This window comes from Coregonus lavaretus, assembly GCF_964263955.1.
Source record: "Coregonus lavaretus genome assembly, contig: HAP1_SCAFFOLD_1737, whole genome shotgun sequence".
Classification (NCBI taxonomy): domain Eukaryota; kingdom Metazoa; phylum Chordata; class Actinopteri; order Salmoniformes; family Salmonidae; genus Coregonus; species Coregonus lavaretus.
Window position 1 is genome coordinate 1,298 of NW_028165172.1, and position 25,285 is coordinate 26,582.

The 25,285-nt window shown below is 47.6% G+C and overlaps 1 protein-coding gene across 2 annotated transcripts in view; it reads right to left on the reverse strand.

The window, feature by feature from the left end:
• Window positions 1-1,941: 1,941 nt before the first annotated feature.
• The window catches only part of LOC311116197 (arf-GAP with Rho-GAP domain, ANK repeat and PH domain-containing protein 1-like), an 89,856-nt gene continuing 66,512 nt past the window's right edge, over window positions 1,942-25,285 (reverse strand). The window contains exons 15-30 of one of the 2 annotated variants that reach the window (XM_084191320.1): window positions 24,889-25,023; window positions 23,807-23,942; window positions 23,616-23,718; window positions 20,746-20,941; window positions 20,286-20,331; window positions 19,844-20,007; window positions 12,468-12,680; window positions 12,059-12,164; window positions 11,830-11,977; window positions 6,070-6,159; window positions 5,787-5,864; window positions 5,551-5,668; window positions 4,697-4,810; window positions 4,140-4,285; window positions 3,930-4,012; window positions 1,942-2,177 (exon numbers count right to left, since the gene is read on the reverse strand). In XM_084191320.1, the coding sequence (XP_084047446.1) occupies window positions 2,114-2,177; window positions 3,930-4,012; window positions 4,140-4,285; window positions 4,697-4,810; window positions 5,551-5,668; window positions 5,787-5,864; window positions 6,070-6,159; window positions 11,830-11,977; window positions 12,059-12,164; window positions 12,468-12,680; window positions 19,844-20,007; window positions 20,286-20,331; window positions 20,746-20,941; window positions 23,616-23,718; window positions 23,807-23,942; window positions 24,889-25,023 (1,940 nt within the window). In that variant the 3' untranslated portion in view covers window positions 1,942-2,113. Of the gene's footprint in view, window positions 2,178-2,772; window positions 3,070-3,929; window positions 4,013-4,139; window positions 4,286-4,696; window positions 4,811-5,550; window positions 5,669-5,786; window positions 5,865-6,069; window positions 6,160-11,829; window positions 11,978-12,058; window positions 12,165-12,467; window positions 12,681-19,843; window positions 20,008-20,285; window positions 20,332-20,745; window positions 20,942-23,615; window positions 23,719-23,806; window positions 23,943-24,888; window positions 25,024-25,285 lie in introns of those variants that run through there. The other variant, XM_084191319.1, reaches the window with a different exon arrangement.

Here is a 25,285-nt window from a genome sequence, read left to right on the forward strand (position 1 = left end):
GAGAGAGGAGGGAGAGAGAGGAGGGAGATACAGAGAGGAGGGTGAGAGAGAGAAGAGGGCGAGAGAGAGGAGGGAGAGAGAGAGAGGAGGGAGAGAGAGAGAGGAGGGAGAGAGATGAGGGAGAGAGAGAGGAGGGAGAGAGAGGAGAGAGAGAGAGCAGGGAGAAAGAGAGAGAAGGGAGAGAGAGGAGGTAGAAAGAGAAAGGAGGGAGCAAGAGAGGAGGGAGAGAGAGAGAGGAGGGAGACAGAGAGAGAGAGTAGCAGGAGAGAGAGAGAGGAGGGAGAGAGAGAGATAGAGAGAGAGGAGGGAGATACAGAGAGGAGGGCGAGCGAGAGAAGAGGGCGAGAGAGAGGAGGGAGAGAGAGGGAGTAGGGAGAGAGAGAGGAGGGAGAGGGAGAAAGGAGGGAAAGAGAGAGTAGGGAGAGAGAGAGGAGGGAGAGAGAGAGAGAAGGGAGAGAGAGGGGAGGTAGAAATAGAAAGGAGGGAGAGAGAGGAGGGAGAGAGAGAAGAGGGAGAGACAGGAGGGAGAGACAGAGGAGGGAGAGAGAGAGGAGGGAGAGAGAGAGGAAGGGGAGAGAGAGAGGAGGGAGACAGAGAGGAGGGAGAGCGAGAAAGGAGGGAGAGAGAAAGGAGGGAGAGAGAGAGGAGGGCGAGAGAGAGAGAGAGAGGAGGGAGATAGAGAGAGATGGAGAGAGAGGAGGGAGATAGAGAGAGATAGAGAGAGATGGAGAGAGAGGAGGGAGAGAGAGAGGAGGGAGATACAGAGAGGAGGGCGAGAGAGAGAAGAGGGTGAGAGAGAGGAGGGAGAGAGAGGGAGTAGGGAGAGAGAGGAGGGAGAGAGAGTAGGGAGAGACAGAGAGAGAGAGACTTAGGTAGGTAGATCTAGTGCACATTCCCACACACATTTCCATCCCCCAGCCTCCCCTCTCTCACACACCCGCCGCACACAGTGCCTGGTGAAAGTCCCCTGGGCGTCAACACAGAGTGAGTCCTAATTTAAACAAGATAGTCAGTGATTAGAGTTGAGTGTGTTTCACACCTCAGCGATGATGTCACCAGATCCACACTGAGTCACCAACTGCACTTTCTCTAACAGCTAAACTACACAACATTGATACAGAACACACAGCCATAGAGGTACCACACACACAGCTCTGTACATCATGTGGCCGCTCTTCCTCACAGCAGGGAGCTCATCAGGCCCTTAGTTTTTTTTTATGCCCCCAAACACTTTACTCTGTCTCCCTCAACACAACTGCTTCACTGTTCTGTCATACTAATAATTAGGATTCTCTCTCTCTCTCTCTCTCTTCCCCCCCTCCCTCCCTCCCTCCCTCCGTTGCAACTCCCATATGGACTCGGGAGAGGCGAAGGTCGAGAGCCATGCGTCCTCCTGAACACAACCCTGCCAAGCCGCACTGCTTCTTGACACACCGCTCGCTTTAACCAGGACGCCAGCCGCACCGATGTGTTGTATTAAACACCGTACAGCTGGTGACCGACGTCAGCGTGCATGCGCCCGGCCCACCACAAGGAGTTGCTAGAGAGTTGCTAACCTGGACGACGCTGGGCCAATTGTGCGCCACCTGGGATTGAACCCGGGTCTGTAGAGACGCCTCAAGCACTGCGATACAGTGCCTTAGACCGCTGTGTCACTCGGGAGGCCCTCTCTCCCTCTTTCTCTCCCCCCACACACTCCCACTGCTGACATCATACCCCTACTGCTGACATCATATAATAATAATAAATAATTAGTCATTTAGCAGACGCTCTTATCCAGAGCGACTTACAGGAGCAATTAGGGTTAAGTGCCTTGCTCAAGGGCACATCGACAGATTTTTCACCTAGTCGGTTCGGGGATTAGAACCAGCGACCTTTCGGTTACTGGCACAACGCTCTTAACCACTAAGCTACCTGCCGCCCTGCTACCTGCCACCCACTGCTGACATCATACCCCCACTGCTGACATCATACATCCACTGCTGATATCATACCCCCACTGCTGACATCATACATCCACTGCTGACCTCTGTTCCCTGGTGTAGCTCAGTAAGGCCTAGAGATATACTGGATAGCACACACAGACAGAGGATACACACACACATTCAGGGACTCACCATTGCTGCCTCTCTGGCTTCTCCTGTTTTTCACTTTTATAGATCACGGTCAGACCCCAACTACAGAGAGAGAGAGAGAGATAGGAAACATCACAGTCAGACCCCAACTACAGAGAGAGAGAGAGAGAGAGATAGGAAACATCACGGTCAGACCCCAACTACAGAGAGAGAGAGAGATAGGAAACATCACAGTCAGACCCCAACTACAGAGAGAGAGAGATAGGAAACATCACGGTCAGACCCCAACTACAGAGAGAGAGAGAGATAGGAAACATCACAGTCAGACCCCAACTACAGAGAGAGAGAGAGAGAGATAGGAAACATCACAGTCAGACCCCAACTACAGAGAGAGAGAGAGATAGGAAACATCACAGTCAGACCCCAACTACAGAGAGAGAGAGAGATAGGAAACATCACAGTCAGACCCCAACTACAGAGAGAGAGACAGGAAACATCACGGTCAGACCCCAACTACAGAGAGAGAGATAGGAAACATCACGGTCAGACCCCAACTACAGAGAGAGAGATAGGAAACATCACGGTCAGACCCCAACTACAGAGAGAGAGAAAGACAGGAAACATCACGGTCAGACCCCAACTACAGAGAGAGAGAGATATGAAACATCACGGTCAGACCCCAACTACAGAGATAGAGAGAGATAGGAAACATCACGGTCAGACCCCAACTACAGAGATAGAGAGAGATAGGAAACATCACGGTCAGACCCCAACTACAGAGAGAGAGAGATAGGAAACATCACAGTCAGACCCCAACTACAGAGAGAGAGAGAGAGATAGGAAACATCACAGTCAGACCCCAACTACAGAGAGAGAGAGAGATAGGAAACATCACAGTCAGACCCCAACTACAGAGAGAGAGACAGGAAACATCACGGTCAGACCCCAACTACAGAGAGAGAGAGAGATAGGAAACATCACGGTCAGACCCCAACTACAGAGAGAGAGAGTGAAGGAAACGTCACAGTTAAGTGAGTGGAGGAGCATTGAGTCTCTCTCTCTCTCTCTCTCAGGATGAGAGTACAGAGAGGTGTTCTGACCAGGGAGGAGGAGAGGACAGAGAGGTGTTCTGACCAGGGAGGAGGAGAGGACAGAGATGTGTTCTGACCAGGGAGGAGGAGAGGACAGAGAGGTGTTCTGACCAGGGAGGAGGAGAGGACAGAGAGGTGTTCTGACCAGGAGAGGACAGAGAGGTGTTCTGACCAGGGAGGAGGAGAGGACAGAGAGGTGTTCTGACCAGGAGAGGACAGAGAGGTGTTCTGACCAGGGAGGAGGAGAGGACAGAGAGGTGTTCTGACCAGGGAGGAGGAGGGGACAGAGAGGTGTTCTGACCAGGGAGGAGGAGAGGACAGAGAGGTGTTCTGACCAGGAGAGGACAGAGAGGTGTTCTGACCAGGGAGGAGGAGGGGACAGAGAGGTGTTCTGACCAGGGAGGAGGAGAGAACAGAGAGGTGTTCTGACCAGGGAGGAGGAGGGGACAGAGAGGTGTTCTGACCAGGCAGGAGGAGGGGACAGAGAGGTGTTCTGACCAGGAGAGGACAGAGAGGTGTTCTGACCAGGCAGGAGGAGAGAACAGAGAGGTGTTCTGACCAGGGAGGAGGAGAGAACAGAGAGGTGTTCTGACCAGGGAGGAGGAGAGGACAGAGATGTGTTCTGACCAGGCAGGAGGAGAGGACAGAGAGGTGTTCTGACCAGGCAGGAGGAGAGGACAGAGAGGTGTTCTGACCAGGGAGGAGGAGAGGACAGAGAGGTGTTCTGACCAGGCAGGAGGAGGGGACAGAGAGGTGTTCTGACCAGGTGGGTGGTCGTAGTTTCTTCTTGATGCCTAGATAGACCCTCAGATTCTTCACCTGCCATTCCCTCTCTGGACGATTACTCTACAGGGACACAAAACAGACAGCTTAGCTGTTTCAATCCTAGTGTGTGTGTGTGTGTGTGTGTGTGTGTGTGTGTGTGTGTGTGTGTGTGTGTGTGAGTGTGTGTGTGTGTGTGTGTGTGTCTTACCCGCACTTCCTTGTACATCCTGAGGGAGACAGTGCTTAGGATGAAGTAGCGCTCGTGGAAGCTGCCGGTATTCAGTCCCAATCCCAGAATGCTCTTCTCCTCCCGGAACTTCATTATCCCGTGCTTGGACACATCCACTTTACTGGCTATGGGGGGGGGGGGGACAGTATAGGAGTAATAGTAGAGTTGAGAAGTCAATTAAATTGTTTGTGTGCAGCCTGATCACTAGAAATAGACTTTGATTTCAGACATTTGAAAAGGTCCTTTGAACGTCGATATATGCCTTCCTCGGTGCTCACAAAATAAACATAGAAATAGCAGAGCAATGGGAGTGAACTCGTGATGCTCGGAGCTGAAGTGTGCTGCTCAGACCACTGCGCCACTGCAGTTCACAAAGCTCTTGCAAGCCGTGAGAATACTTGATGATACTTGTTTCCATAACCCTAACCTTAACCACTCTAAATTAATGCCTAAACTGTTAACCTTTGAGTTGTTTCCATTTTAACCCGGTAACCTTGTGTATGCGTGTGTGTTAGTGTGTGTGTGTGTGTGTGTACCCAGGTAGACGAGTATGGTCTCCATGGCGAGGTGTTTTTTGACCAGCAGGTGGGAGTCGGTACCCAGAGAGTGCAGGATTGGTAACACACGCTCCAGATGATGCAACGGACGCTCTGAAAGAGAGAGAGAGGACAGCCAGTGAAAAGTGCAATGTAATGTCAATAATCTTTCCCATTTTGATTTTGTTTTAGCTTTCATACCATGTCATGTGTCTTCTCAGTAATGTTGAGACTGGTCTACTACTATTGCTTTAATGTATTGTTATTCTCATTAATATTGTTGTTGTAGTTACTGTTAATGGTAATACCATTTCCACTACTACTATTATTGCTGTTGGTCCTACCATTTTTGTTATATGTATACTTTGACAATGTAAGTAATTTTGCCATGTCAATAAAGTGTATTGAATTGAGAGGGGATAGGGGGACAAACAGAACAGATCAGAGCCTCAACAGCAGCATCACCACTCCCTAGCTCTACCATCCCCTCATCATCCCCTACCTCTTTCCCCACCTCTCCTTCATCCTCTCTCTCTCTCGCTCTCTATATGCAGTATATATAGATATACAGTATATCTGTCCTCCCATCTCTCACCACTCACTGGTCTCCTCCTTCTCCCAGCAGCTCCAGTAGTCATTCTCTCTCTGGCCTTTCCTCAATTGCATACTCCTCGTGTCCTCTCTCCTCCTTCTCAAAACCCATTGGAGGAGAAGGTCAGAGGGGAGGGAGCTCATCCAATGGTTTTGAGAAGGAGGCGAGGAGAGAGGACGCAAGAAGTATGCAATTCTGAAAAGGCCTCTCTCTCCCTCTCTATTATAGATGTATATTGGTCCTCCCATCTCTCTCCACTCACCGGTCTCCTCCTTCTGGCTGACCTCCCAGCAGCTCCAGTAGTCTTTCTCTCGGACCTGGATCTTCCGCCGATCCAGAATCTCACAGGTCAGCTCTGCAGCCGTCATAGAACCAGGGATCTAGAGGGGAGAACAGCGGAGGGAGTGAGATTCTGGACCACTTCTTACTCTCTTTATTTCCCTATTGGGATAAAGGTGAGGTCATAAGGGTTAGGTAAGGTCAGAGGTGAGAGTTCACCTTGACATGCTGCTCTGCTGTCTCCTTCTTCTCCTCCAGGTACACTGTACAGATGAAGTCACCTGATGACCCCGACGCCTGCACAACACACACACACACACACACACACACACACACACACACACACACACACACACACACACACACACACACACACACACGCGTGTTAAAGTACATTGGGTTACAGCAGAACACTGCAAACACTACGATATAAGAAGGTTGTGTGACTCACAGAAACCTTGGTGTTGAGGAGGTGTGTGTGGGTGTGTACTGTATTACTCACAGGAACGCTGGAGTTGAGGTTCAACTTCTCTCTGACTTTAATGATGGCCGTGATCTCATCTAGCTGCCTTTTCAGCTGCTGTTCATCCACCTGGACCGCAACAACCACACACTGTCAACCACATGACACAACAACATGACCGTATACACAGCGTAACTACTCACTCCATGGTTGAAACACCACTGACCAGGTCACACTGCAGCCATACCTCTACCAAACACTGCAGCCATATCACTACCAAACACCAGAGGGCAGAGTTGTCCATCTATATCCAGGAGAAGAGCGCTAGTGCCTTTTTAAAAATGTATTTTTTATTTAACCTTTATTTAACCAGGTAAACCAGTTGAGAACAAGTTCTCATTTACAACTGCGACCTGGCCAAGATAAAGCAAAGCAGTGCGATAAAAAACAACAACACAGAGTTACATATGGGGTAAACAATACATAAAGTCAAAAATACAACAGAAAATATATATACAGTGTGTGCAAATGTAGTAAGTTATGGAGGTAAGGCAATAAATAGGCCATAGTGCAAAATAATTAGAATTGAGTATTAACACTGGAATGATAGATGTGCAAGAGATGATGTGCAAATAGAGATACTGGGGTGCAAATGAGCAAAATAAATAACAATATGGGGATGAGGTAGTTGGGTGGGCTAATTTCAGATGGGCTGTGTACAGGTGCAGTGATCGGTAAGGTGCTCTGACAACTGATGCTTAAAGTTAGTGAGGGAGATAAGAGTCTCCAGCTTCAGAGATTTTTGCAATTTGTTCCAGTCATTGGCAGCAGAGAACTGGAAGGAATGGCGGCCAAAGGAGGTGTTGGCTTTGGGGATGACCAGTGAGATATACCTGCTGGAGCGCATACTACGGGTGGGTGTTGCTATGGTGACCAATGAGCTAAGATAAGGCAGGGATTTGCCTAGCAGTGATTTATAGATGACCTGGAGCCAGTGGGTTTGGCGACGAATATGTAGTGAGGACCAGCCAACAAGAGCTTACAGGTCACACTGGTGGGTAGTATATGGGGCTTTGGTGACAAAACGGATGGCACTGTGATAGACTACATCCAATTTGCTGAGTAGAGTGTTGGAGGCTATTTTGTAAATGACATCGCCGAAGTCAAGGATCGGTAGGATAGTCAGTTTAACGGGGGCATGTTTGGCAGCATGAGTGAAGGAGGCTTTGTTGCGAAATAGGAAGCCGATTCTAGATTTAACTTTGGATTGGAGATGCTTAATGTGAGTCTGGAAGGATAGTTTACAGTCTAACCAGACACCTAGGTATTTGTAGTTGATTCTAGTCGGGTGGGCGGGTGCCAGCAGCGTTCGATTGAAGAGCATGCATTTAGTTTTACTAGTGTTTAAGAGCAGTTGGAGGCCACGGAAGGAGTGTTGTATGGCATTAAAGCTCGTTTGGAGGTTTGTTAACACAGTGTCCAATGAAGGGACAGATGTATACAAAATGGTGTCGTCTGCGTAGAGGTGGATCTGAGAGTCACCAGCAGCAAGAGCGACATCATTGATATACACAGAGAAAAGAGTCGGGCCGAGAATTGAACCCTGTGGCACCCCCATAGAGACTGCCATAGGTCCAGACAACAGGCCCTCCGATTTGACACATTGAACTCTATCTGAGAAGTAGTTGGTGAACCAGGCGAGGCAGTCATTTGAGAAAACAAGGCTATTTAGTCTGCCAATAAGAATGCGGTGGTTGACAGAGTCGAAAGCCTTGGCCAGGTCGAAGAAGACGGCTGCACAGTACTGTCTATTATCGATCGCGGTTATAATATCGTTTAGGACCTTGAGCGTGGCTGAGGTGCACCCATGACCAGCTCGGAAAACGGATTGCATAGCGGAGAAGGTACAGTGGGATTCGAAATGGTCGGTGATCTGTTTGTTAACTTGGCTTTGAAAAACTTTCGAAAGGCAGGGCAGGATGGATATAGGTCTGTAACAGTTTGGATCTGGAGTGTCACCCCCTTTGAAGAGGGGATCTCTGGGGATCTCAGACGTTATGAAAGAGAGGTTGAACAGGCTAGTAATAGGGGTTGCGACAATTTCGGCTGCTAATTTTAGAAAGAAAGGGTCCAGATTGTCTAGCCCAGATGATTTGTAGGGGTCCAGATTTTGCAGCTCTTTCAGAACATCAGCTGTCTGAATTTGTGTGAAGGAGAAGCGCGGGGGGGGGGGGGGGGGGGGCTTTCCTAACTGCTTGTGTATATTGGTTCCTAACTTCCCTGAAAAGTTGCATATCGCGGGGGCTATTCGATGCTAATGCAGTACGCCACAGGATGTTTTTGTGCTGGTTAAGGGCAGTCAAGTCTGAGGAGAACCAGGGGCTATATCTGTTCTTAGTTCTGAATTTTTTGAATGGGGCATGCTTATTTAAGATTGAGAGGAAAGCACTTTTAAAGAACAACCAGGCATCCTCTAATGACGGAATGAGATCGATATCCATCCAGGATACCTGGGCCAGGTCAATTAGGAAGGGCTGCTCGCTAAAGTGTTTTAGGGAGTGTTTAACAGTGATGAGGGGTGGTCGTTTGACCGCGGACCCGTTACGGACGCAGGCAATAAGGCAGTGATCGCTGAGATCCTGGTTAAAGACAGCGGAGGTGTATTTAGTGGTCCTCTGTAGCTCAGCTGGTAGAGCACAGCGCTTGTAACGCCAAGGTAGTGGGTTCGATCCCCGGGACCACCCATACAAAAAAAATTATGCATGCATGACTGTAAGTCGCTTTGGATAAAAGCGTCTGCTAAATGGCATATTATTATTATTGTAAGTTAGTCAGGATGATATCTATGAGGGTGCCCATGTTTACGGATTCAGGGTTGTACCTTGATATAATTTGTGTGAGATTGAGGGCATCTAGTTTGGATTGGAGGATGGCCGGGGTGTTAAGCATATCCCAGTTTAGGTCACCAAGCAGTACGAACTCTGAGGATAGATGGGGGGCAATCAATTCAAATATGGTGTCCAGGGCACAGCTGGGGGCTGAGGGGGGTCTGTAGCAAGCAGCAACAGTGAGAGACTTATTTCTGGAAAGGTGGATTTTTAGAAGTAGGAGCTCAAACTTTTTGGGCACAGACCGGGATAGTATGATAGAGCTCTGCAGGCTCTCTCTACAGTAGTTTGCAACTCCACCCCCTTTGGCAGTTCTATCTAGACGGAAAATGTTGTAGTTGGGGATGGACATTTCTGAATTTTTGGTGGCCTTCCTAAGCCATGATTCAGACACTGCTAGAACATCAGGGTTGGCGGAGTGTGCTAACGCAGTGAATAACTCAAACTTAGGAAGGAGGCTTCTGATGTTAACATGCAAAAAGCCAAGGCTTTTACGGTTACAGAAATCAACAAATGATAGCGCCTGGGGAGTAGGAGTGATACTGGGGGCTGCAGGGCCTGGGTTAACCTCTACATCACCAGAGGAACAGAGGAGGACTAGAATAAGGATACGGCTAAAGGCTTTAAGAACTGGTCTTCTAGTGCGTTGGGTACAGAGAATAAAAGGTGCAGATTTCCGGGCGTTGTAGAATAGATTCAGGGCATTATGTACAGACAAGGATATGGAAGGATATGAGTACAATGGAGGTAAACCTAAGCGTTGGGTAACACTGAAAGAGATAGCATCACTGGAGGCACCGATTGAGCCGGTCTCCGCGTGTATGGGGGGTGGAACAAAGGAGCTATTTGAGGCAGTTTGAGAGGGACTTGGGGCTCTACAGTGAAATTGTATAATAAGAACTAACTGGAACAGCAATAGGCAAGGCATATTGACATGGGAGTGAGGCATAAAGCAATCACAGGTGTTATTCGAGAGAGCTAAGACAACAACTGGTAATGGTGACGAAAGTTTGGGCTGAGGCTAAACAGATAAACAGGACAGGGTACCGTGTAAAGGAACAGTCCAGCAGGCATCAGCTGTGCAGCTGAGTGATCATAAGGTCCAGTGAACAGCAATGTGAGTCCGAGAGCAGTTCGAATTGGTGCTACAGCACAGGCGATCAGGAAGCACGGCTGTTGAATTGCGTGTGCTAGTGGGCCGTGGCTAGCAGATGGATCTTCGTGGTCGTCACAAAGGGAAGCCTGTGGAAACCACAGACGATTACATCGGCAGACCAGTCGCGATGGATCGGCGGGGCTCCGTGTCGACACTAGGAGGTCCCGTCCGGTTGACAGAGAGGTAGATAGCCGGGAGATGGGCCTGACTCAAGGCTAGCTCAAGGCTGATTAGCCAACCACAACATCCATTCGGTTGCAGCTAGCTAGTTGCGATGATCCGGTGTTAAAGGTCCAGTGATTCAGTGATTCCGGCAGAAGATCCGATATGTTCTGGGTCGATAACGCGCTGTGCAGACTGGCCGATAATAGTCCAGGCTAGAGCTGGCTGGTAGGTAGTGCAGGCCACTGACAATGGTGAAAAAACCCGCTAACGGTGGCTAATAGCAAGTAGCTAGTTAGCTGGCTACTCCCGTCCGGTAGACAGAGAGGTAGATAGCCGGGATATGGGCCTGGCTCAAGGCTATCTCAAGGCTAACTGGTGCTTGCTTCGGGGGCAGTGGTGATTAGCCAACAGCAACTTCCATTCGGTTGCAGATGGCTGGTTGCGATCCGTTGTTAAGGTCCAGTGATTCAGTTATTCCGGCAGAAAATCCGATGTTCTGGGTGAAAACCGCTAACGGTGGCTAATAGCAAGTAGCTAGTTAGCAGGCTAGCTAGTTTCAACTGGAGATTCTAGATAAAAGGTAAGTAAATAATATAATCCGTTCCACATTGAGTGAGGCGGGTTGCAGGAAAGTATATTTAGTAGAAGGATGAAAAGTGTGATAGGGGAATATATACAACAAAAGACAAAAAAAGAAAAAAAACAGGCTATTTACACGGACACACAACAGAGTACACGACCGCACTGCTACGCCATCTCGGTCTGCCTAACCTCAAAGACGACAGAGTGAGCCTAGGTTTCCATTAGCTACAGGTCTCGGATCACCTTCCCCTTCCCAAATCCTAACCTTAACCATTAGTGGGGGGAAATGCAAAACTGACCCAGGATCAGCATCTATGGGCAACTTCACCCTACACCCTGACAGAGTAGTGCTACTATTAGATTAGCATGTTAGTCATTTAGCAGACTCTCTTATCCACAGCGACTTACAGGAGCAATTAGGGTTAAGTACCTTGCTCAAGGGCACAGACAGATTTTTCACATTTACATCATTTAGCAGACGCTCTTATCCAGAGCGACTTACAAATTGGTGCATTCAACTTATGATAGCAAGTGGGACAACCACTCTTTTTTTTATGGGGGGGTGGGGGAGGGGGGGGGGGGGGGGGGGGGGTAGAAGGACTACTTTATACTATTCCAGGTATTCCTTAAAGAGGTACGGTTTGAAATGTCTCCGGAAGGTGGTCAGTGACTCTGCTGTCCTAGTCGGCTCGGGGTATCGAACCAGCGACCTTTCGGTTACAGGCTCAATGCTTTTAATCGCTAGGCTACCTGCCACCTCTACGAGGTTAGGGGTCAGGGGTTATCATTAACAGTGTCTCTGACCACAAAGACGTCTGTGTAATACTCTATGAGGTTAGGGGTCAGGGGTTAGCATTAACAGTGTCTCTGACCTCAAAGATGTCTGTGTAATGCTCTATGAGGTTAGGGGTCAGGGGTTAGCATTAACAGTGTCTCTGACCTCAAAGATGTCTGTGTAATGCTCTATGAGGTTAGGGGTCAGAGGTTAGCGTTAACAGTGTCTCTGACCTCAAAGATGTCTGTGTAATGCTCTATGAGTTCCTCTACGACGCGGCCGGCTGTGTAGTCCTTCCCATCGCTCTGGAACAGTGTTGGGCCAAATACTATCGCTAGGTTATGGAGATTCATCTGGTTCAGCTCTGCAAACCGCTGCACACTGTGGACAACACACACAGCGTTACATTCTGAGCGGAGTTGTGTGTGTGTGTGTGTGTGTGTGTGTTTGTGTGTGTCTCACCAGTAGAGGTGGTTGACCAGGGCTCGTAGCGTGGCCTTGTTGACTCTGGGCAGGCGGCTCAGCAGCAGCTGGTACTGAGAGATCTTCCTGCTCTCCTCTGGGACCACTGCAGACAACACACACACACACACACACACACACACACACACACACACACACACACAGAGACCAGAGAGTCAGTGGGACACAAACACCTGAGGTATATTCATTAGTGCACACCGTAGCATATCATAGCAAAACGTTTTTTAAATTCAGGTAGGTCCCGCTTGGTTTCTTAGTGAATACACCTCTGCTATATAGTACCTCACCCCTATTGTAGAGTGGGCGTAGGGTGTTGGGGTTAGGGTGTAGGATATAGGGTGTAGGGTGCTAGGGTGCAGGGGGTAGGGTGCTAGGGTGTAGGTCTCACCAGGTGTACTGAGCCATGCGCTAGCGGCCTCTATGGGAAACAGTCCCTCTCCAGACTCTCTGAAGAAGCGTTTCAGTGTGTTAGACACGTCGTCCACCTGGTGCTCCCCTTCCTTCAGACGCACGCTACGAGCATCACGCCGAAACGCCTCGCACAGTGCTGCCACGTGACTGTTCACACCGCTCTTACGGTAGATACCCTCAGACGTCAGACCTACGACACACACAGACACACAGATTAAAATATACACACACTTCACAACACATACTCCTCCACCACAGTCAGTGACATGGTCCACAGTGTTTGAATTCTCCCCCTTCTCTTACTGACCAACCAAAACTGTCAGAGTTCAGAGGTCAGAGCAGCAGCCAATCAGAGCCCAGAACGGAATAGGAGACTAAGGCTGCAGTCCAAACACGTTATTTTTACCCCCTCAGCCCTTGCGCTAGCCACTTTCCTTCGGGAGAATCCCTGTCGAAACCGGATACAGTTTGATTGCGGTCCAATTCACTAACGTTGCCCCCTCGGCCCTTGATTTAGCTCGAGGGAAGTTAGTGAACAACTTTGGTCACTTGTGGGGTTGATATGACCCACAATTCAATGCAAACTGTAGTCACATGTCAAACTCTGGTGGCCACGAAGTGTCAAATGTAATCAACAAGGCTGCATTTTTTGCATGTCAGAAAAAAGTATGAAGCTAGCTTGCTAAAAAGTATATATAGACATTGATTTTAGCGTTGGCAAATTGGCTTAGACTCGTAGTGAGGAGCCTATAAAACGTAGCTAGATTCATAATTTTTTTTTGGAATTCTTACATTTATTGGAATAAATGTCCAAACTATAAAACTAGCTAGCCAGCTATGGGTAACTGTAGCTAGCTACCTGACAGGAGTGCTAGCTAGATACGTTAGCTTACTAGGTACATTAATAGCTTTAGGTTGGTTGTTTTTAAGCTTAACTTTAAGATTTCCACCAAGGACGTTGCCTCTCCAATCATCACTCTCCCTCACTTGGGCAAGGGACATTTAAGGTACACTCGGATGTGACAATGTAAAACGTCATTCAAGGGCTGAGGGTTTAGGGCCGAGGGCTGTCTACTTTGAGTTTGAAACGCAGCCTAACATTCCAACCAGGAAACAAGAGAAACTACCCAGAACCCAACAGGAACAGCCTTATCTCCAGTAAGACCAGTGAGTCACTAAGTCAGTCACAATAGGAAAGAAACTACAGGGAGAAAGAGAGAAAGGAGAAGTTAACACATGACCTTGGAGGGGGGAGAGAGAGAGAGCGACAGAGGCAGAGAGAGAGAGAGAGAGAGAGAGAGCGACAGAGGCAGAGAGAGAGAGAGAGAGAGAGAGAGAGAGAGAGAGAGAGAGAGAGAGAGAGCGACAGAGGCAGAGAGAGAGAGAGAGAGAGCGAGAGCGAGAGCGAGAGAGAGAGAGAGAGCGAGAGCGAGAGAGAGAGAAGTTAACACATGACATGGGGGGGAGAGAGAGAGCCAGAGAGAGAGAGGCAGAGAGAGAGAGAGAGCCAGAGAGAGAGAGGCAGAAAGAGAGAGAGAGAGAGAGAGACAGACAGACAAAGAGAGAGAGACAGACAGACAGACAGAGAGAGACACAGAGAGAGAGAGAGAGAGAGAGAGCCAGAGAGAGAGAGGCAGAAAGAGAGAGAGAGAGAGAGAGACAGACAGACAGACAGAGAGAGAGAGACAGACAGACAGACAGAGAGAGAGAGACAGACAGACAGACAGAGAGAGACACAGAGAGAGAGCGAGAGAGAGAGAGACTCAAATGGCAAATACATTCAAGAGGATAAAACTTCTTCCCAAACACAAAGTGGATAAACTCTGGTGCCAAAACACTAGGCATGCCCTGGAGCTGTTGTCAGAGGATAGACTAGGGTCCCCCAGCCACATCATAATTCACAGGTGCACAAATGACCTGAGGGCCCAGCAGGAAAGGGGGGCCACAGCACTCAAGTGAGTGATTGAAAAAGCTTCTTCCACTTTCCCCAATGCAGAAGTGGTTATATCCACCCTGCTACTACAAAAATACTTTCACCCTGCCACCATACAGCGGGTGAATGCAAGCATTTCCCAGGACTGTGCCTCAAAACCTAATGTCTACCTGGCCCACCACTCCACCCTGGACTTGAACTGCCTTTACAACCAGGTCCACCTCTACAAGGCAGCAATCCCAACTTTTGCTAGGACCCTGAAGAATGTCACCCTCAAATGCAGCCCCAGCACCTCACACAGGAGCAACAGAGCAACGGACACCCCGCCCAGACCAACGAGACACACTCCCAGACCTGCAAGACCCTCTCCCGAAGGTCCTGCACCAAGAGAACCCACGCCAAGAGGACCTACACCCAGACCACAGCATCACCAGCCACACCCCAAACAGCTAAGACTACCCCAAGCAAACCCTGGCAACACCCTATATAGCCCCCCTCATATCAGACCTATGCCCCTTCTGCCCACCCCATGACTCCTGCCCCTGCAGCAAGGAACTCAACATGACAGCAGGACATATGCCCAGGCCGTGAGCAGAGCAACAGGCCCAACCCCCACTAAATCACCCGCACAAGCCCGAGTGGCGCAGCGGTCTAAGGCACTGCATCTCAGTGCTTAAGGCGTCATTCAAATCAAATCAAATCAAATTTTATTGGTCACATGCGCCGAATACAGCAGGTGCAGACATTACAGTGAAATGCTTACTTACAGCCCTTAACCAACAGTGCATTTATTTTAAACAAAAAAGTAAGAATAAAACAACAACAAAAAAGTGTTGAGAAAAAAAGAGCAGAAGTGAAATAAAGTGACAGTAGGGAGGCTATATATACAGTAAAATAAAGTGACAGTAGGGAGGCTATATATACAGGGGGGTACCGTTGCATAGTCAATGTGCGGGGGCACCGGCTAGTTGAGGTAGTTGAGGTAATATGTACATGTGGGTAGAGTTAAAGTGACTATGCATAAATACTTAACAGAGTAGCAGCAGCGTAAAAAGGATGGGGTGGGGGGGCAGTGCAAATAGTCCGGGTAGCCATGATTAGCTGTTCAGGAGTCTTATGGCTTGGGGGTAGAAGCTGTTGAGAAGTCTTTTGGACCTAGACTTGGCACTCCGGTACCGCTTGCCGTGCGGTAGCAGAGAGAACAGTCTATGACTAGGGTGGCTGGAGTCTTTGACAATTTTGAGGGCCTTCCTCTGACACCGCCTGGTATAGAGGTCTTGGATGGCAGGGAGCTTTGCCCCAGTGATGTACTGGGCCGTACGCACTACCCTCTGTAGTGCCTTGCGGTCAGAGGCCAAGCAGTTGCCATACCAGGCGGTGATGCAACCAGTCAGGATGCTCTCGATGGTGCAGCTGTAGAATTTTTTGAGGATCTGAGGACCCATGCCAAATCTTTTTAGTCTCCTGAGGGGGAATAGGCTTTGTCGTGCCCTCTTCACGACTGTCTTGGTGTGTTTGGACCATGATAGTTCGTTGGTGATGTGGACACCAAGGAACTTGAAGCTCTCAACCTGTTCCACTACAGCCCCGTCGATGAGAATGGGGGCGTGCTCAGTCCTCTTTTTTTTCCTGTAGTCCACAATCATCTCCTTTGTCTTGGTCACGTTGAGGGAGAGGTTGTTGTCCTGGCACCACACGGCCAGATCTCTGACCTCCTCCCTATAGGCTGTCTCATCGTTGTCGGTGATCAGGCCTACCACTGTTGTGTCGTCGGCAAACTTAATGATGGTGTTGGAGTCGTGCCTGGCCATGCAGTCATGGGTGAACAGAGAGTACAGGAGGGGACTGAGCACGCACCCCTGAGGGGCCCCCGTGTTGAGGATCAGTGTGGCAGATGTGTTGCTACCTACCCTTACCACCTGGGGGCGGCCCGTCAGGAAGTCCAGGATCCAGTTGCAGAGGGAGGTGTTTAGTCCCAGGATCCTTAGCTTAGTGATGAGCTTAGAGGGCACTTAGAGGGCACTATTACAGACCCCCTGGTTCGATTCCAGGCTGTATTACATAAATAAATAATAAGCAGAAACGTATCTAAATCTGGCAAAACAAAATCCTGCACCCCCTGCCAAAAAATCGTAGCCTATAGCGCATTTTCTATATTTGCGGGTTAGGGTTAGGTGCTGGCCTCAGATTTTCACTTTATCACATATAGTCGGGCGGTTGCGGGTGAACAAACAGCTGACCTGCGCACCACTAACACACACACACACTCAGACTACATAAGAGAAAGAGAGATAGCAAGAGAGTCAGTGGGTGAAAGAAGTGTGTGTGACTGTGTGTTTGCGCAGGTGCATGGGTGCGTGCATGCATATGTGTGTGTGTCTGTGTCTCGCTCCTGGAGTGACATTTACACATATTCCCCCTTCAAAACAACCTTGCTGATTCACACACACAACTCACCTACACATACAGGCCTCATCACATGATACAGCAATCTATCAGTCATCCACCACTTAGAGAGAGAGCCAGAGAGAGAGAGATGGACAGAGAGAGAGAGATGGACAGAGAGGGAAAGAGAGATGGACAGAGAGAGAGAGAGAGAGAGAGAGAGAGAGAGATGGACAGAGAGAGTGAGAGATGGACAGAGAGAGAGCGAGAGATGGACAGAGAGAGAGAGAGAGAGAGAGAGAGAGAGAGAGAGAGAGAGAGAGAGAGAGCGAGCGAGCGAGAGAGAGAGATGGACAGAGAGGAAGAGGGGGGTAGTTATGGAGATAGACGTGAAACAGCATTCAGGCTATGAAAACATCCTCACAGTTGTTCACACTTACATTCATAAACGCACGTACAACACACACACACACACACAGACACACACACACACAGATATTCTCTCACTCTGCCTACGCACTGAGCTGTTATGAAATGAAGATGAACGACACAGATCACAATAAAATGCTACAGTTGTTGCCATGACGATGAGACCACACTGTGTCACCTTTGACTCTGGTTAACGAGCAGGTGCCAGCGTCGAGCTAACGCTCATTAACCAGCCAACCACTGTTGACTCGTCACGTGTGGATGCATGTATGTATGTATGTGTGTGTGTGTGTGTGTGTGTGTATGTGTGGGTGTATGCGTGTATGTATGTGTGTGTGTGTGTGTGTGTGTGTGTGTGTGTGTATGTATGTATGTATGTATGTATGTATGTGTGTGTGTGTATGTGTGGGTGTATGCGTGTATGCGTGTATGTATGTGTGTGTGTGTGTGTGTGTGTGTGTGTGTGTGTGTGTGTGTGTGTGTGTGTGTGTGTGTGTGTATGTATGTATGTATGTATGTATGTATGTGTGTGTGTGTGTGTGTGTGTGTGTGTGTGTCAGGGTGTTGTAAGAAATGCATAGAAAGATTAGACATGAGTGAGGTGCTCTTTCAAACAGGTAGTTGATTGTATGATAGAAATACATGAAAAGTCCCCTTGAATGAGTCAGCGAAGGCTAACATAAAATCCTGAATGAGAGAGTGAGAGAGTACTATTTACTGTTAACTTTTTATTGTTTATTTCACTTTTGTTTATCTATTTAACTTGCTTTGGCAATGTAAAAATATGTTTCCCATGCCAATAAAGCCCCCTTGAAATGAATTGAATTGAGAGAGAGAAAGACAGTGTGAGACAGAGACAGAAAGAGAGAGACAGAGAGAGCGAGAGACAGAGACAGACAGACAGAGACAGAGAGACAGACAGACAGACAGACAGACAGAGACAGAGAGACACAGACAGACAGACAGACAGACAGACAGACAGACAGAACAGTCTGCAGCACCTGACCTCACCCTACTAGAATCTGAAGTCAAATGTCTACAGTTTGCTGATGATCTGGTGCTTCTGTCACCAACCAAGGAGGGCCTACAGCAGCACCTAGATCTTCTGCACAGATTCTGTCAGACCTGGGCCCTGACAGTAAATCTCAGTAAGACAAAAATAATGGTGTTCCAAAAAAGGTCCAGTTGCCAGGACCACAAATACAAATTCCATCTAGACACTGTTGCCCTAGAGCACACAAAAAACTATACATACCTCGGCCTAAACATCAGCGCCACAGGTAACTTCCACAAAGCTGTGAACGATCTGAGAGACAAGGCAAGAAGGGCCTTCTATGCCATCAAAAGGAACATAAAATTCGACATACCAATTAGGATCTGGCTAAAAATACTTGAATCAGTTATAGAACCCAAATAATGCATGCAGAGCAGAATTAGGCCGATACCCGCTAATTATCAAAATCCAGATTAGAGCCGTTAAATTCTATAACCACTTAAAAGGAAGCGATTCCCAAACCTTCCATAACAAAGCCATCACCTAAAGTGAGATGAACTTGGAGAAGAGTCCCCTAAATAAGCTGGTCCTGGGGCTCTGTTCACAAACACAAACAGACCCCACAGAGCCCCAGGACAACAACAACACAATTAGACCCAACCAAATCATGAGAAAACAAAAAGAGAATTACTTGACACATTGGAAAGAATTAACAAAAAAACAGAGCAAACTAGAACGCTATCTGGCCCTAAACAGAGAGTACACAGCGGCAGAATACCTGACCACTGTGACTGACCCAAAGTTAAGGAAAGCTTAATCTATGTACAGACTCAGTGAGCATAGCCTTACTATTGAGAAAGGCCGCCGTAGGCAGACCTGGCTCTCAAGAGAAGACAGGCTATGTGCACACTGCCCACAAAATGAGGTGGAAACTGAGCTGCACTTCCTAACCTCCTGCCAAATGTATGACCATATTAGAGACACATATTTCCCTCAGATTACAGCGATCCACAAAGAATTAGAAAACAAACCCAATTTTGATAAACTCCCTTATCTACTGGGTGAAAAACCACAGTGTGCCATCACAGCTGCAAGATTTGTGACCTGTTGCCACAATAAAAGGGCAACCAGTGAAGAACAAACACCATTGTAAATACAACCCATATTTATGTTTATTTATTTTCCCATTTGTACTTTAACTATTTGCACATTGTTACAACACTGTATATATACATAATATGACATTTGAAATGTCTTTATTCTTTTAGAACTTCTGAGTGTAATGTTTACTGTTAATATTTATTGTTTATTTCACTTTTGTTTACTATCTACTTCACTTGCTTTGGCAATGTTAACATACGTTTCCCATGCCAATAAAGTTGAGAGACAGAGAGACAGACAGAGAGAGAGACAGAGACAGAGACAGACAGAGAAAGAGAGAGAGACAGAGACAGAGACAGACAGAGAGAGAGAGAGAGAGAGAGAGAGAGAGAGAGAGAACAGTGCTGATTTGTTGTCCTTTGCTTCTCTCTCTCTGTGAGCCAGAACTCCCGCTATTACAGTCACGAGGCAACACACACACACAGCTACACACACAGCTACACACTCTTACCGCACTGTGTGATGTAGTCAATGCAGCGGTCCACTATAACAGGGATGTCAGTCTCAGTTAGTTGCTGCTGACTAAGAGAGTCTCCTGCACTGCCTGCTGCTCTCTGGATGGACACACACCAACCCTGGAAGTCAAGCTTCCTCTCCCCCTCGATGTACAGAGTCCTGGAGGGAGGGGGGAGGGAGGCATGGAGAAAGGGGTGGTAGGAAGAATGAGAGGGAGAGGCAGAGGAAGGAGGGAGGGAGAGTGGGGATAACAGGAAGGGGGAGAGGGAAGATAGTAGAATTTCAAACCTCTTTAGTGGGTCAATATAATAGTGCTCATTTAGCCTCCTATTCAGTCCTGTTTCAACTCTTCCATTCCCCTGAACAAACAACAAACAGAAAGTAAACATAAGTGTTGTTAGAAAGTCAGAGGCAATATGGCAGCACTATCCTCTCACCTGCCTCTCTCCACCAGAACCAGCACCTCATTCTCCTGCTGGATCGCTGTGACAAACACACATATGGAACAATTTAATGTAATGGTGGTACAAACAGTGTGTGTGTGTGTATGTGTGTGTGTGTGTGTGTGTGTGTGTGTGTGTGTGTGTGGTCTTGTTCTTCTGTCCTTGTGGGGACCTGAAATCCCCAATTGTCCCTACAAGGATAGTAAAACAAGGAAAATTCTCCCTCGTGGGGACACCATTCTCACATCTCCATGAGGACAAAGGCTATTTTAAGCTTAAGGGTTAGATTTAGGGTTAGGGTTACAATTAGGGTTAGAGTTAGAATTAGGTTTAGGCTTTAGGTTTAGGTTTAGGGGTTAAGGTTAGAGGCTAAGGTTAGGGAAAATAGGATTTTAAATGGAAATACATTTTAGGTCCCCACAAGGATAGAAGAAGTGTGTGTTTTTGTACTCACAGAGCTCCTGTAGTTTGCGTAGGTGTATCTCCTCCTCTTCCTCACTGTCCTCTAGGTAGGCATGGAGGGAGGAGCCAACCAGTGCGAACCAGCCAACCCGAGGGCTCTGTAGGTTCAACCCGTCTTTGTACTTCAGCCGGCCAATCCGCTCAAAGCTCAGTCTCAACAGAGCCTCTGCATTGGGCGGAATAAACGTCTGGGGAGAAGAGGGGAAGTTAAATGTGTTCAAGGACACATCCCACAGCTGAGCCTTGACCTTGATTACCTAGGTGATGGTCAGTGTGAGTGGTTTCCTAGGCGTCGGTCAGTGTGAGTGGTTACCTAGGCGATGGTCAGTGTGAGTGGTTCCCTAGGTAAGGGGTTTTCAAACTTTTCTTGCCCAGGGACCACCGCCAAGGCAAACCGGCGACCCCCATCATATGTTAGCAATAAATCAATAAATCACGTCTTGTCTTATCAGGTGAATGGAAAGTAGAAGCAATCAACATTTTAAAATTCATCGATTTTGACCTCCCCACAGTTCATTGAAAGAGGAATTATAAACTCTAACATAGTATATTAGCTAGAAAGGTAAAAGTATCTTGGCAGCGTAGAGACAATTTTACTGTTTTCTGCAATTCTATGCATTTTGCCATGGCTAATGCTGTGTTCCTCTGCTCAAACATTATAACAAAATCAACTGGCATGTGCCCTGAATACACTGTTTTTTCGATTCTCCTTGACTTCTCAGATGGTATTATTTAAAAATATATATATTTTATCTGGTTTTGGTCATTTAAGTTGACACTAAAACTGTTTTTGCAATATGAAAATTACCACTTAGACGGCCCGCCTAAGAATTTTTGGTAACACTTTACTTGACACCCAGCGTCATAACACGTTATGACAAGGTCATAACCATGTCATGATGTCATAAAAGCTGACATAACTTCTCAGAATCTGTCATAATATGGTCATAACACTGTCCTGACCCATATATTTACACCTCTTCTGACATATATTGCATAATTTATTCAAAAGTGTTTTTTCCCTGCCGAGCAGTTTACTTCTGTTTGAAAGTTTGTTTCTTAAGTCCTTTGTTGTTGTTGTTGTTGTTGTTGTTGTTGTTGTTGTTGTTGTTGTTGTTGTTGTAATGAATTCTTTACATTCATATTTCAAATAACTTGTAGAGAATACACTTGATGACACTGTCATAAAGCATTATGACCATCCTGTGTCACTTTACTTGGACTCGTAAATGTCCTTTAAATTGTTGCTAGCACCACAGTTACAGTCACTAACGCTCTAGATAACATGAAAACAGCCTAACTAGCTCTGCTACGGTCAGTAAAATGGTCAGAGTGAGGTGTTCTCTCATTTGTGTTTGGAAGTAGCTAGCTAGCTAGCCAATGTTAGCCAGTCAGCTTGGGCGCTTGACCGCCGTTGTGAGGTCAGACTCGGATCAACTCTAATCCTCGGTCAGATAAACATTAAATGGCACATGGTTATATCTGTGTGGTTGTTTCAAGTCCAATGCGCTCCGGCTGTTTGAGGGGTGCACATCACCAGCAAAGTCATTTGTATCATTTTACTTTGTCTGTGAAAACCATTAGCACAGGCAAGTTTAGCCAGTCATTTATTTATTAATATATGGCTCTTGGATTAGCTACAGTATACCACAGCCTCTGCCATAGAAACAAAGGGAGCATGCCTTTGTGTCCGTGGTTACACCTTTAAATGCAGAAAACCGTTCCTCTTTAGCCCCCCCAAAATACTTATTTTACTGGAGTTACATTTCTTTTCTTTCTGCCGCAGATTCGTGGGACGCTCTTAAAGGGGTACACACAAATGAACCATCATGAGTAAGGAACTATGAAAATATTTCAAATAAACCCTATTTAATATATAAAAGCTTTTGTCATAGAAAATAGATGATTTGCAGTATGGATCAAATGGAGGTCATTACCACTAAATCAATTGAGAAATGTACACTACATGTCCAAAAGTGCTCGTTGAACATCTCACTCCAAAATCATGGGCATTAATATGGAGTTGGATCCCCCTTTGCTGCTATAACAGCCTCTACTCTTCTGGGAAGGTTTTTCACTAGATGTTAGAACATTGCTGCCGGGACTTGCTTCCATTCAGCCACAAGAGCATTATTGAGGTCGGGCACTGATGTTGGGCGATTAGGCCTGGCTCGCAGTCGGTGTTCCAATTCATCCCAAATGTGATCGATGCGGTTGAGGTCAGGGCACTGTGCATGGTGATCTTAGGCTTGTGTGCGGCTGCTCGACCATGGAAACCCATTTCATGAAGATCCCGACGAACAGTTCTTGTGCTGACGTTGCTTCCAGAGGCAGTTTGGAACTCGGTAGTGCGTATTGCAACCGAATACAGACATTTTTTACGCACTACTTGCTTCACTGATCCCGTTCTGTGAGCTTGTGTGGCCTACCACTTCGCAGCTGAGACGTTGTTGCTCCTACACGTTACCACTTCACAATAACAGCACTTACAGTTGACCGGGGAAGCTCTAGCAGGGCAGAAACTTGACGAACTGACTTGTTGGAAAGGTGGCATCCTATGACGGTGCCACGTTGAAAGTCACTGAGCTCTTCAGTAAGGCCATTCTACTGCCAATGTTTTTATATTGAGATTGCATGGCTGTGTGCTCGATTTTATACACCTGTCAGCAATGTTTGTGGCTGAAATAGCCAAATCCACTAATTTGAAGGGGTGTCCACATACTTTTGTATATATTGTGTAGTTGTGCCGCAGAATTTTATATCCCATCAAGGTGTGCCACGGTTCAAGAAAGGTTGGGAACCACTGACCTAGGTGATGGTCAGTATGAGTGGTTACCTAGGTAAGGGTCAGTGTGTGGTTACCTTGGTGATGGATTTGACCCACTCCATGTGGCTGTCTGGGTCGTCAGTTCCAAACAGATAGACACGCTCAGAGTCCGAGTACAGCTTAAACGTATGGTCATAGCTGAGAGAGAAAGGGAGAGAGATTGTTAAGCAATTAAGAGGGAAAGACTGGTTTAGAGTGATGGAAGAATAGAGTGTTTGGTAGGTACCCGTGTCTCTCTGGTGTGTTGACAGCCAGACAGACTATCTCTGTAGACTTCAGTGCTCCGTTGGGTGTAGAGTTCTTGTCACTCTCGTAGTAACTAAAGTTCCCATCATTTAACGTGCACCAGCGACGACTGAACTCTGGAGAGACAAGAGCAACCAGAGAGGACACACATCATTCACAGAGGACACAATTTGACCAAGCCAGCATCATCACCTTGAGCTAGGTGAGAGGAAGGGACTAGAGGACCAGAGGAAAGAACTTGGGGAAGGGACTAGAGGAAGGGACTAGGGAAAGGGAAAGGGACTATGGGAAGGGACTATGGGAAGGGACTATGGGAAGGGAAAGGGACTATGGGAAGGGACTAGAGGACTAGAGGAAGGGACTAGAGGAAGGGACTAGAGGAAGGGAAAGGGACTATGGGAAGGGACTAGGGGAAGGGACTATGGGAAGGGACTATGGGAAGGGACTAGGGGAAGGGACTATGGGAAGGGACTAGGGGAAGGGACTAGGGGAAGGGACTATGGGAAGGGACTATGGGAAGGGACTAGAGGACTAGAGGAAGGGACTAGAGGAAGGACTAGGGGACTAGGGGAAGGGACTAGAGGTAGGGACTACGGGAAGGGACTTGGGGAAGGGACTAGAGGACTAGAGGAAGGGACTAGAGGAAGGACTAGGGGTAGGGACTAGAGGACTAGAGGAAGGGACTAGAGGAAGGACTAGGGGTAGGGACTAGGGGAAGGAACAAGAGGACTAGAGGACTAGAGGAAGGGACTAGAGGAAGGACTTGGGGTAGGGACTAGGGGAAGGAACTTGGGGAAGGGACTAGAGGACTAGAGGAAGGGACTAGGGGAAGGACTAGGGGTAGGGACTACTGGAAGGGACTTGGGGAAGGGAGTAGAGGACTAGAGGAAGGGACTAGGGGAAGGGAGTAGAGGACTAGAGGAAGGGACTAGAGGAAGGACTAGGGGTAGGGACTAGGGGTAGGGACTAGGGGAAGGAACAAGAGGACTAGAGGAAGGTACAAGAGGAAGGGACTAGGGGAAGGGACTAAGGAAGAAACTAGGGTGTGTGTGATTGGCTCACCCTCCCTGGCCTTGCGCTCCGTGATAGGCCGGACCATAGAGGCAGTCTTGAAAAGGAAACCATTGTGAGTGACGGAGTGCTGTGGTGAATAGTGTTGAGGCTCCATGACCCCAGCCACCTCAAACCGAGGCAGCTCTGCAGACACACAACAACACGCACACTCATTATTAAACAGGAATAAACAACATGTAAATATGTGAATTAATAAAAACGAACATGAATATACAGCTGTGGAAAAAATTAAGAGACCACTGCAAATGTTTCTTAAATCAGCATCTCTACATGTATGAAAACGATCTCTACTGACCGGGATGACCGCCAACTCATTCGAATGTCACTCAACAACCGTAGGATGACATCAAGTGACCTAGAAAAAGAATGGCAAACGGCAGCTGGG